This window comes from Chiloscyllium punctatum, chromosome 48, assembly GCF_047496795.1.
Source record: "Chiloscyllium punctatum isolate Juve2018m chromosome 48, sChiPun1.3, whole genome shotgun sequence".
Classification (NCBI taxonomy): Eukaryota; Metazoa; Chordata; class Chondrichthyes; order Orectolobiformes; family Hemiscylliidae; genus Chiloscyllium; species Chiloscyllium punctatum.
This window is the reverse complement of record NC_092786.1, coordinates 36,820,441-36,833,922: the sequence shown is the minus strand read 5'-3', so window position 1 is coordinate 36,833,922 and position 13,482 is coordinate 36,820,441. Positions and strand designations below refer to the sequence as shown.

General features: G+C 45.4%; 1 protein-coding gene across 5 annotated transcripts in view; it reads right to left on the bottom strand.

Annotated features, from left to right (window-relative positions):
- LOC140468888 (protein unc-13 homolog C-like) overlaps window positions 1-13,482 on the bottom strand; it is a 587,121-nt gene that overhangs the window by 71,419 nt on the left and 502,220 nt on the right. For all 5 annotated transcript variants that reach the window (XM_072564959.1, XM_072564956.1, XM_072564955.1 and 2 more), the window contains one exon: window positions 11,514-11,602. In XM_072564959.1, the coding sequence (XP_072421060.1) occupies window positions 11,514-11,602 (89 nt within the window). The remainder of the gene's footprint in view (window positions 1-11,513; window positions 11,603-13,482) is intronic.

Sequence of the window (13,482 nt, the reverse complement as noted above, 5' to 3'; positions counted from 1 at the left end):
TGCCAGGTAACTGAATATATTGACACTTTAACAGACGGTGACCAATGCTATTGATGAGATAAAGTTGAAAATCACACAACACCAGGTTATAGTCCAACAGGTTTAATTGGAAACACTAGCTTTCGGAGCGACGCTCCTTCACCAGGTGGCTGTCCTGATGAAGGAGCAGTGCTCTGAAAGTTAGTGCTTCCAAATAAATCTATTGGACTATAACCTGGTGTGGTGTGATTTTCAACTTTGTCCATCTCAGTTCAACACTGGCTCCTCCACATCATTGCTGAGATAATACTTTCCAAACACAACCTTGCGGTAGCTGACCTGAATACCACAGTTAGTGGCAAACAAAGATTGACAAAGAGAAAGAATAGTCAATTTAGTCAGATACTTATATTATGTTAAGACTCTCAGAAAAATGCCTGGGTGCTTTGTTAAGACCAAGAGACGAGTAGGTAAATTCCTCTCTTTGTGCTCTTGAGGTTGGTGTAATAGTGTTTGGGATTTTAGAAACTAGTGCTTTTCAATTGAATATGTACTTGATCACATTTAAAGTTGTGACGGAGTAGGCCAAAGGGATCTTAAGGAGTTTGTTTATTGTAAACTCACTCAGCGAGTTGGTAAGCTCAGTTGGCTGCACAGCTGTCTGTGACACAGAGTGATACCAACATGGGTTCAGTTCTCACATCTGCCAAGGTTACCATGAAGGACTCTCCTTCCCACCCTCTCCTGTTTCCTGAGGATTGGTGACTCTCAGATTAAACCAACATCAGGCATGATCTCTCTCTCTCTATGGTTTACGAAGACAATGGCTTTACTTTAAACTCACTCAAATAAAGGTTAAAACATATTTTTAAAAAATCAAAGAACTTATCTCAAAATCTGAAACACACGCATACTCCACATACTAGCACATAAGGAAACAGGACCAGGTGCCACATGAGGGGAGGGGGAATTGGACAGTTCTTAGGTGAAGGCATAATATGACTTAATGCTGAAATTCACAGTCCACTTTGGGAGGGTGTGGATGGGGGTTGAGGGTGTGAGTGGGGGTGTGCGTAGGGGTTGGGGTGTGAGTGGGGGGGTGTGAGTGGGGGGGGGGGGTTGCAAGGGGGGTGTGTAGGTGGGGGGTGTTAGTTGGAGGGTGTGGGTGGGGCATGTGAGTTGGGGTCTGTGGGAAGGGGATGTGAGTAATGGGGTGTGAGTTATGTGGTGTGGGTTGGGAGGTATTAGTTGGGGGTGTGTGGGTGTAGTTATGGGAGGGAGACTATGTGGTTGCATCTGAACTGCTTCAGTTGGTCCTCGGACGTCTATAAATATAAACGAGTTTTGAATCTTAAACTGTCTCACTTCAGCATTGGTTCTTTTAATTAGGACTGACCATTTCTTGGCAGAATGGGGATACACCACTTCCAAAGAGAGTGAGACACAGAGAGAGAATGTTACATTCTGCACATAGCTCCTCTTGCAGATGTTATTGGATATTACTGTCTTCTACAGTGAAAAATACAGGTTAATAATCATGGCTTCACACTGGAGGATGGTTTTGGTATGTGCATTCTGGCTGGTGGCCTGCTTCTATTTGCTATCAAGAGTTTTGATGGTCCATTGTCAGAACTCCCCCTTCATTCTGTGATCTGGATCGAGGTTTCAATGCTCTTCTATGCATAACAAGATTCAGATTTAAGTTTGTGAGAATCACAGAATCCCTACAGTGTGGAAGCAGGCCATTCAGCACACCATCCTCCAAACAACATTCCACCCAGAGTCACCCTATCCCTATAACCTTGCATTTTTCAAGACTCTTTACATAGCCTGCACATATCTGGACACTATGGGTAATTTAGCATGGCCAATCCACCTGACCTTTGTTGCAGTCAATACCTAGAGTCAAGAGCTCTCATCCTCAGAGACCTGGTGGGCTCTACATTTCAGACAATGAATGTTAATGTCCAGGTAATTACGCGAGGATAGCCTTTTCAGAATGTGGTAAACAGTTTCAGCTATGTTATCCTTTGTATATGTCTAACAGTTTATCTACATTCAGGTCAGGTGATTTTAGCAAACATTTTAAGGTGTCCCAGCTCATGAATAAACGTTTTCGCTCAAACTATGGCCCAAGGGATTTTACTTAGTCAGTGAGGTTTAATGATTAGTAGCCTGTATTTTACATCATTATGACAGCTTGAAGTCTGGTGAATGTTGTTATGTAGGCAGCCCTTTATGAATGCAGCCATATTGTACATACAGCGATGGGGTGCGTGATTCAGTTTGAGTGGAAGATGGTTGAAAAATGAGTAGGGAAGTGGAATTAATTAGAAAGTCTATTGAAGAGCTGGGTGGGTGCAGGTGGGTGCAAGTGGCCTCTGTCTGTGCTGTTATCATTCCAAGACTCAAAGAGAGTGAAGACCAAACTAGATCATCAGGAAAGCTCCTGACTCTATCAAAATAACACTGTGATCAATATGAACAACTATCTGAATGGCTGAACAAAGTTAAAAATCACACAACACCAGGTTATAGTCCAACAGGTTTATTTGGAAGCACTAGCTTTCAGTACGCCGCTCCTTCATCAGGGGGTCATGGAGCAGGAGTATAAAACACAGAATTTATAGCAAAAGGGTTACAGTGTAATGCAACTGAAATGATATATTGAACAAACCTCGATTGTTGTTAAGTCTTTCATCTTACCCAAATTTCGGTCTTTCGTGACCCGTGAGGATGGCCTCAACCTGGGCCTTGGAGTCATGTAATAGTACACATGACTACACTACACCTATACACACACACACAAACTCTCTCTCTCTCTGTCTCTGTGTGTCTCTCTCCTGCGTGTGTGCACACAAGTCTGTGGGGCGAATTTGTATGTGCAGAATGATATTTACAGGTGCATTCTATTGTGCTCAAGAAATATACAACCAGTGGGCAATCAATGCAGGCAGTCAATCCATATAATATTTTGTAAATTCCACTTGGAAATAGAACCAGTCTGAGTCAAGATTGGGATACAGACAGACTCATACCTTTGAGGCATTGGCTGAGCTGAGATGTCACTTTTTAAAAATAAAACCTTCACTTATCTTGAGAATGTGACATAAAAGAAGTTCTAGGATTTACATATTAATGAACCAAAACCTGTAACTCATTTTAAAAGATTAAAGACTTTGCACAATCAAGGATTGTTAATATATCATTTTACTTGCATGACAGTGTAACCCTTTTGCCATAAATTCTGTGTCTTACAGTCCTACTCCATAACCACCTGATGAAGGAGCAGCACTCCAAAAGCTAGTGCTTCCAAATAAACCTGTTGGACTATAACCTGGTGTTGGGTGATTTTTTAAAACTTTGTACACCCCAGTCCAACACCGGCTCCTCCATGTCATGAATGGCTGTGGTTCAGCAGCATTCTCCATCCAATACACAGGATCTGAGCTCAGGCCACATACTTCATTCATTAACAAGCACATTGAACTTTCAATCTGTCAGTGTTCACATTAATAGCATGTAGATTTCATTATTTTATTTATTAAGCAAAATAGGTTGGGCAGGGGATAGAGGGGCAATCTTTTACGTACAAGACAACCCTTCCACATTGTCTCACTCATGCTTTTGATTTCTCAGCTTTCTTTGATTATTATGAAGATTTCATGCAAACATCGCTGTCACATCACAGTGGTTTCCTGCTCAGTGTATTGGTGCATTTGACATTTTACATGGAATATATTTTAACAGTTTTATTTCCCCAGATCATTTTATTATCTTGAAGGCAGTCTGTTACCACAGGATCTAATTGCAAATTGCTAATGCGAACCTCAGAACAGCTTTTTCCTCTTAGAAGTGCAAGAAATTGGTTTCCTTGGTGATAATAAAGGGATTGTAGCTAATGACAATTCACTTGCAGAAATTATTCTTTCACGTTTCTTGAGATGCCTAATCGGTATTAACTTCCCAAACCCTTCGATGCAGCTTATGTATAGGAGGTACCTTGAGAAGAAGACCATTGGAAGACCTTAGGCAAAAGTGGGGATTGCAGATGCTGAAAACCAGAGTTTAGATCAGAGTGGTGCTGGAAAAGCACAGCAGGTCAGGCAGCATCCGAGGAGCAGGAAAATTGATGTTTCGGGCAAAAGCCCTTCATCAGGAATGAAGGAAGACCTTGTTCCTGTGACAAAGTAAAAGTTCTCTCTGGCACTATAATGGATAGTTGTGGGAAAATATTGTACGGTGGAAGAGTGTCAGTTATGCAGAGGAGGTGGCTAAGGGGGAGCACATTACTGATGGTATTCTGTCTCAAAGACCTGGAGTATAGGATTAGATTAGATTCCCTACAGTGTGGAAACAGAGGCCTTTCGGCCCAACAAGTCCACACCGACCCTCCGAAGAGTAACCCACCCAGACCCCTTTCTCTCTGACTATTGCACCTCACACTATGTGACAAGTTAGCATGGACAATTCACCTGACCTGCACATCTTTGAACTATGGGAGGTAACTGGAGTACTCAGAGGAAACCCACGCAGACACGGGGAGAATATCTGTGTGGAGTTTGCACAGTCACCTGAGGCTGGAATTGAACCTGGGACCTTGGTGCTGTGAGGCAGCAGTACTAACCACTGAGCCACCATGCTATGACATGACTAAGGTTACATCCTCAGGGTAATGCCTGAATGGTACTGCAACAGAGGACAATAAGGCCAGAGTTTACAAGGAAGTAAGACACTTGCAATGAATTTAGTAACATTATGCAAAATTTATCATATGTGGCATGATGAGAGATAGATCTTTTTCCAAATTAAATCTTTAATGGATTACTTATCTTTTCTTCTGGCTGAATCTTATGCATTTTTGGTCAATTCTGAGTCATATTGAGTTCTGTGGAGTTATTCTCACTGTGCGGCTGAGCAGGTTTTCTCTCTGTGTCTTACCAAACTCGCTGCATGAACCCTCGTGATGAGAATCACATCTAACTTGCGCCCCATCTGACTCAATGATGTTCCCAGAGCAACTTGATGCTCAGTGAAGGTCTTCCTTAAGACCAACATCCATGTGGCTGTGCCATCTTCCAAAGCCTACTGATCATATCCAGAAGCTGTGCTGCTTTGCTGTGGAAAAGGTGGCAGAGAAGGGGAGGCTGGCATCATGCATCACTGAGAGGGACCTGGAGGTCTTTGTTGGGGGACGGTGGGGGCGGGGGGGGGGGGGGTGCGGGGGGAAGGGAGTGGAATGGAGAGGACAGGAGTCCTTTCCTGGGGGATCTGGCAGAGGAGGCCAGGCCATCGATATGATGCCACCATGGTTAGACATTGGCACCACAGTCAGTGCCATCTCCATGCTGAGGAGGACTGGGCAGTAGTGCAGGGCAATCATCAATAATCTTTTCCACTCCACCAATGTTCTCTGCTCCCTCACACCTAGCTGTTCCACCCAGCTCCCAACAATGCTTCTGCTTTCCCACCCTGCCTGTTGTATAAAGCAGCTTGACTCACTTGCTCTTGTTACCCCTCATACTCCCAAACCCCACAGCCTCTCCATGCTGCTTTCTCCCACCCTCTGAACACCCAGCTAACAGTGGCACCCGGCCTCAGCATTATCCTGTCACTGAGATCCCCCACATCACCCTCTCCTTTCTAGGGACCTCACACACTTCACTCTTCCCCAGCCCATCACCTGTGCTGTGTCCATGTGACTACAACTGAACCTGTCCTGCAGTCAGCCTTCCCACGTCGTGTGTGTGAATGGAGGCGACGAGGTGACAGTAGCTCGCACCCTTCAGCAACCTGACCTTCCTGTGCCAACCCAAACCATGTCCAGACCCCTGGATGGTGGCCGCTCATGTCCCTGACAGTGACAGTCCTCCCTCGCCCCACCTACACTAAGGCCTGACCCTCATGGAGTCACAAAGGTGACGCTGAGAAAGCACAGCAGGTCAGGCAGCACCTGAGGAGCAGGAGAAACGATGATTCTCCTGCTCCTCAGATGCTGCCTGACCCACTATTGTTTTCCAGCACCACCCTTTTCGACTCTGATCTCTCCAGCAGCTGCAGTCCTCACTTTCTCCCTGACCCCTATGAAGTCAAAGGACTGATGATGACCCACTCCCTGGGGCACACAGGCACAGTGCCCCTGTGCAACACCACCCTGACCAGATGCCTGACCACAGCCAAATCCTGAGAGCATCCCCCACGGACCTCACTGCAGACTACTCCCATAAGATGCTCAGACCTGTTCCACTGCTTAATGCAGATCTTTGTGTTTGCCATGAACACTGATGCGATGTGGTACAGGTACTAGACTGACTTGACACATTGATGTACACAAAGAAGCATGTGCCCTTGACTGAGGACTGCTGCGCAGCACAACCACCTACCTAACTATGTCACTGTGCCAACTGCCAATGTAAGGCATGGTGGAGCAAGACAAGGCAAGCATGGGAAGGCATAGTGGTTGGCACTAGATGAAAGCTGAGAGAGCAAGGAAGGAGCACTGGGAGGCAGCCTGGTGCATGCTGTGTTGTGGGTCCCTGTCCCTGTCTGGTGCCTGTACCGAGGCAGTCACTGCTGTTTGCTGGTGTGCCCTCCTAGACCAGCCTGCCCTTGCACAGTGATGTGCCAGTGTACTGGAGGATGCCAGGATGGTGGTGATAACCTCCTGAAATCACAGTGCCAGTGCCTGTGGTGGAAGAGTGTGTATGGCCGGTGCTGATAGGTGGGCAAGGTGGAAGACTTTTGAAGCAAGCGGCCAATTCAACCGAGCCAAGAACCTGCCCTGGTTTGTTTCCGTGAGGGGGTTTTGCGACATCTAGTTTGCAGCCTGGAGCAAGCTGAGTTGTTACAAGCCGTTTATCAAATGGTGAAGAGTTTCAGTGGGGCCCGGCCTGGTGAGAATCTCAGCACACTGCATGAGAAAGTGAACAAGATGTGGCAAGATGGTCTCAGCATAGAGGCAGGCCTCAGTGAATCTCATCTGATTCTAGCGCACATTGCAACATGGTCGGCACTCATCAGAGCATGGCCACTGTTCACACTCCTTTTGTATTTAAAACAAAGCAGAGGATTTCAAATAAGGACATGGAATAAAACAGTGGGGGAGCTGTAGATAAGAGAGTTTGGGTAGGTAGCCACAGTTGAGAATGTGTTGCTGGAAAAGCCCAGCAGGTCAGGCAGCATCCGAGGAGCAGGAAAATCGACGTTTTGGGCTGGAGCCCTTCTTCAGGAGTGAGAGTTTTCTGAAGAAGGGCTTCCTGAAGAAGGGCTCCGGCCCGAAACATTGATTCTCCTGCTGCTCGGATGCTGCCTGACCTGCTGGGCTTTTCCAGCACCACTCTTTCAACTCTGATCTGCAGCATCTGCAATCCTCACTGTCTCCAAGGTGGCCACAGGGCAGGAAAGACATTGGAAACAACTGGGTTTGAAGACTAGAAGGAACAGCAGAACTCACGATGTGTACCATATTCTGTAGACATTTTTGATTTTCACTGTACCTTGTTATGTACACACAGCGTTGTGCACAAGGCTGTGAACAGCAGGTAATAATCATAATGTACCGTCACCGACTTCCACAGAACACTGAGGACACAGTTAGTCTTTTAGGAGAATCTACATTCAGTAAGGAATGAGACACCAATATCACTCCTCGAACTGGCAGCTACAGCTACAACCCTTCCAGGCAAATTAGATAAAGAAATAGCAATAGGATTTTGAGCTGGAATTAACAGGAGATATTACTGTTATAGGTTAATGAAGAACCTTTTAATACTGCCCTTAAACTGAGTGCAAATCTTAGTGGACATATGTTATACATTTACAGCAGGGTATCAATGTGGAACTTCTGCCATTGCTTGCAATACTGGAAAATGAAGAAGGGAGTGGGTGGAACTTTGGAACAGAGGCAGAAGTGATCATCATACTTAATGATGGAGCAGTCTCAAGAACAAGTCTGACCCTGCTCCTATTCTCTACACTCTTAGAGCCTGGGGGCTTTGTTGCTTCGATGTGTGTGATGACATGAGGAGTTTTTGGTACTATGGAGGCTGTCTTTGGAGACGTTGCAACACTTGTGCATCGGGGTTTCCTGTAACTCGGGTAGGGACAGGGTGAGAATACAACATGTGGCAATTGTTAAAGGGCTGCATTTAAAATACTGTGCCACCTTGGTTTGAAGATATTTACTCCTAATTGAAATGTAAACTTTGAAAGCCACCTGTTCACTAAAATCACCCACACAATGTGTTTTGTAGGAGAAGGCTACCCACAACCTATGTGAAGATAGGTCTCCATGTACTGTGGGCAGACTACCGAAACATCTCAAACAGCCAAAGGGACAGGTCTGCACCCACCACCCCCTGGTAAAACCTCAGCTTCTGTTTACATTTTGCGAACAATCAGGGTTCTGCACCGGGACAGATCCTCAGTAACGGCTATCAATCCCCTTGCAAGCTAATCCTCTTGGCTTTGTAGACCAGGAATGACCATACATTGGAGTCCAAGGTCATTGAGCCAGCAAACAGAATGTCAGCGATCTGGATAATATATTGATGTGTGGACATGTAACTCTCTGGGAAATATCACCAGGGTTAGGTTGGAATATAGAGCAGGTCAGAAGTTCAGTGTGACAGTAACACACAGGGCACTGGTCATATGCTGGATGTACTCTGAAGGTCTAGCTCCAGCTGGTGGCATCATTTGATGGCAGCTTCTCTCCCTCACTGTGTCCAAGGCAGGTGAGGCAATTCACATGACATTGTTAGATAGGAGCCAGGCAACAGCTGGGTCTCATGGGGATGCCTAAATTGAGCAATTGGCTTGAAGCCAGGAGCACTGGATTAGTGGTGCTGGAAGAGCACAGCAGTTCAGGCAGCATCCTTGAAGGGCTTTTGCCCGAAACGTCGATTTCGCTGCTCGTTGGATGCTGCCTGAACTGCTGTGCTCTTCCAGCACCACTAATCCAGTATTTGGTTTTCAGCATCTGCAGTCATTGTTTTTACCTTGAAGCCAGGAGCAACCTACAGCATCAGTGCTACTGTTAGAAGGGTGCAACAAACAGATGCAGAAAAATGAATGAACTGCTCTCATCCACAACGTTCAGTTTGTCAAATCAAGAAGGACAGAAAAACTCCTAATTTGTGGCAAGTTGCAAACTATGTTTAAGTGGTGGAATTGCAGACTGACATATTTGAGACTACCCAGGTCCCTGTTTTGTATCGATGTTCAACAAATGAGGACATGTACTGCGAAGGGCAGTGGGAATTGTGGGGTTGATCTCAATCAGTTGGCATCAGTTTTGCCAGCTTCTCAAGCCAGCTCATGTTTCCAAAATGTGTTGATAGACTTATCAACTGGTCAGCTGATGACCTCCTGGTCCAAGACTATAGGCATTGAGAGCTGCCACTGAAGGTCTCCTCAGGCCTCAGGTTTGTCCGGCAGCATCAGGAGGTGGAGAAGTTGATGTTTCAGGTGCAACCCTTCTTCAAGACTGGGGTTGGGTGTTGGGGGGGAGGGGAGCTGCAGATAAAGGGGGAGGCCAGGGCAGGATGGTGAAGTGGGGATAGGTGAAGACAGGCAGAGGGTACAACATGGTTGGTCAATGGGAAGAATGAATCCGGGTGGTGGCAGGGAGTAGTGGGGGGGTGGATGGAAAGGGAGTCGGGGATGGGGAAGGAGGTTACTTGAAATTGGAGAACTCAATGTTGAGTCCTCCGGGCTGTAGGCTGCCTGGGCAGAAGATGAGGTGTTGTTCCTCCAATTTGCAGTTTGGTTCGTTGTGGCAAAGGAAGAAGCCAAGGATGGTCATGTCGGAAAGGGAGTGGATAGGGGAATTGAAAGGGCGGTGACTGGCAGGTCAGGTTGGCTCCTGTGGGCCCAGTTGCGATGCTCGGTGAGCGGTTCCCTAAGTTTACGTTGGTCTCTCCGATGTAGAGAAGGTGACATTGGGAGCACCTGATGCAGTAAACTAGGTTGGAAGAGAGGCAGGTGAACTTCTCTCTCACCTGGAAGGACTGTTTGGTCCCCTGGATGGAGATGAGGGGGTTGGTGTACTGGCAGGTTTTGCATCTTTTCCGATTGCAGGGGAAGGTATCTGGGGGTTCGGGGGAGGTCGGAGGGGAGGGAATGGTCCTTGCGGAAAGCAGAGAGGGGTGGGGAGAGGAAGATGCTCTTGGTGGTGAGGTCAAGTTGGAGTTGGCGGAAGTGTTTAAGGATGATGCATTGGATGCAGAGACTGGTGGGGTGGTAGGTGAAGTCAAGGGGGACTCTGTCTTTACTGCGATGGGAGGGGGGGGGGTTAGAGCAGTGGAATGGGGAATGGAGGTGGTGCAGAGGGCTGTCTGGATGATAGAGGGAGGGAAAGCACGTTGTTCAAAATAGGTGGACATCTGGGATGCTCGCGGGTGGAATGTCTCCTCGTCTGAGCAGGTGTGGTAGGGATGGAGGAATTGGGAGAATGGGATGGAGTTCTTGCAGAGAGGAGGTGTACTCCAGGTAGTTATGGGAGCTTGTGGGTTTGTAGTAATTATCCGTGTGGAGACTAAAGCTGGAGATGGAAATGGTGAGGTCAAGAAAGGGGAGGGAGGCGTCTGAGATGAACCAAGTGAATTTGAGGGCAGGGTGGAAGTTGTGGGTGAAGTACCAGCAATTAACATTCGCGTTGGCAACAAGATTACTCTAATCTAACAGGGGCAACTAAGAGGTCAAGTCAGGTTCTTCTACTTCACTTACTCTTCTAAAGATGAAATTTCTTGCACCTACACAGCAATGTAACTGGCAATCTGACATCTGACTGAACACAACTGTTGGAGGTAAATAGGAATGATGGAAAATTATATATCTGGATGCAACTTTCTGGCCATTCACTTAAGTTTCTTAAATTACTGATCGGGAGGCCTTGTGTTGCAGTGGCACAGCATCCATGACCTTGAGTCAGAAACCTCAGGTTCAAGTCTGACTCTCGGGCTCAATGGACAGGGCAGGTGGGTTCATAAAGCAGCCAAACAAGTTGAGTATCAATTTGCAAATTCTTCCAACACACACCAACAGCAGGCAGTAAAAATGGGAGGAGTTCCTAGTCAGCCATGTGACAAAGAGAGAGAGATTGGATATTCCTTCATAACTAGTCACAGTTGCACACCAAACTTGCACTGTAAATTGTTTTGTTGCCACAGCAACTCCGAGTCCTCAGAGAGAGTGGGGGGAGTAGTTAGCTCAGTTAACTGGACATGTGGTGAACCAGATCGATGTCAACACCACAGGGTCCAAGCACCTCAGTCGCATGGGTTGATGTGGGATCCTCCAGCCTGTGATAGTGGTTAAGACACTGTCGATCAGATCTAGCCTCAAGTACAGAACTCACAAAGAAGAAGAAATGACTAATAGTTCCCCAAAATTCACCTTTGAAAGACTCTTTGTGTAATGTAAAGCAACTGGAATGACATACCCTTTCACAATATCAGAGAAGAACATTTAAAGTATTTGTGCAACTCATTCCTCATTTAGCCACTTAACTATTTCCACTATAATTACTTTACCTCGTGCCAAACGTATAACTCAGTTCATCCAAGACACCGTTAAGCTTGACTTGTAACTCTTTCAGGATACCACTTGCCTCAGCATCAAGCTGAAAAGGAAGCAATCAATCATGAAAGGGCAGACATGCTATCAGGTAGTACACTGATTTCAAATAATGTTTGATCTAAAGCTTCATGTCAATTGTGGGATAAAGTTTTAAAGCGATGAATACTTGAGAAGAGCATCAATCATATTTGCTGTCTCAGATTTTATTGCTTTTTCAAATCAATTCAAATGAATCTGAATGTTTTATTTGTCTGTAGGTTGGGTGGAAAAAGATTCAAATCAAATACCAGGAAACTGGTACTAGATACTAGATGCTTTAGAACAGAGCTGATTAATTTTGGTTACATGCTGTATTGTTACGTGCAAGAAAACAGACATAGATGGCATTATTCACCAGAAGCTTAAGTGCCCAATCTGCTTAGTATTACTTTATTGGGATTTATTCGATGTTGAAATGTGCACAAGGGGGCACAGTCATAAGCGAAATGATTCAATTCTCTTGTTCTCAGATGAGGCAAATCTTCATGATTTTCTTATTGCACGGCTGACCCCTTTAACCCCCAAAAAACCACAGCAGCCTGCTACTACAGAACTGATCTGTTGATTACTCTGTGCAGTGTAAATAGGACTGCTGTCAGCTGTGCAACAGACTTATCAGACTTAAACCCTTTATTACAACACAATTAACTCATACAATCACTTTATCCAACCGCATCATAGTACTGAGAATGATAAGCCAAGAAAACATAGCAAGAAACAACAATGTGGATGAGCATTAAATCTGCACCAAGGATTCACAAAAGAATCTCACACATTAATGAGTTTAGTTCTTTGGTTTTAATTGAATCCTCTTTCATGACATGCCCTATATCTGCCCATATAATTTTTCCACTTTAACATTTTATGCTTCATTAAATGCATTTAGTTGAGCTCCATGCTTGGCTATTGACTCGGCTGGATGGCAAATAAGGGGAAGCAAAATTGCTCACAGATGTGGTCTCACCAGTAACTTGTACAGTTATAGGAAGACTTCCCTCCTCTTATACTCCAACTCCCTTGAAATAAGGGCCAACATTCCATTAGCCTTCTTAATTGGAATGGTTAAACCAATCACCATTTGGCATGAGATGCTTTGTGGAAGATATTTTAAGAAAGGGATACGAAAGACAAATTGTAGGTTAAAAATATAAAATGGGGCCATCTGGCTCCACAAACCTGCTCCACTGTTCAATAGAACGATGGCTGATCCAATGTTCCTTATGCCCAATTTCCTGCCCTATCCCCATAATCCTTGATTCCCATATTGATCAAGAATCAGGTTGTAAGTTTGCTCGCTGAGCTAGAAGGTTCTTTTTCCGATGTTTCGCCACCATGCTAGGTAACATCATCAGTGAGCCTCCGGTGAAGCTCTGGTGTTATGTCCCACTTTCTATTTGTGTGTCTTGATCTGTTACGGTGGGTGATATCACTTCTGAATCTTTTTCTCAGAGGTTGGCAATAAACACATCATTTTGGACCCCATTTACCAACCTCTGCGTACAAGAACCAGAAATGATATCACCCACCCTAACAAACCAAGACACATAAATAGAAAGTGTGATGTAAGACCAGCGCTTCACTGGAGGCTCACTGATGATGTGACCTAGCATGGTGACAATACACCTGAAAACAAACCTTCCATCTCAGCAAGCAAACTTACAACCTGAACATCAACCTGAGCTACAAATCTTCTCAAACATCATCAAGAATCTATCTGTCTCAGCCTTAAAAATACATAAGGGGTCTGTTCCCACAGTGCTCTCTGTGGAAAGGAGTTGCAAAGGTTTAAAGCATCTGACAGAAGAAATTGCTCTTCTTCTCAGTCTTAAATTGGTGCCCATTTATTCTGGGCCCATACTGTCTAGTCCCATACCTCTCCCATGA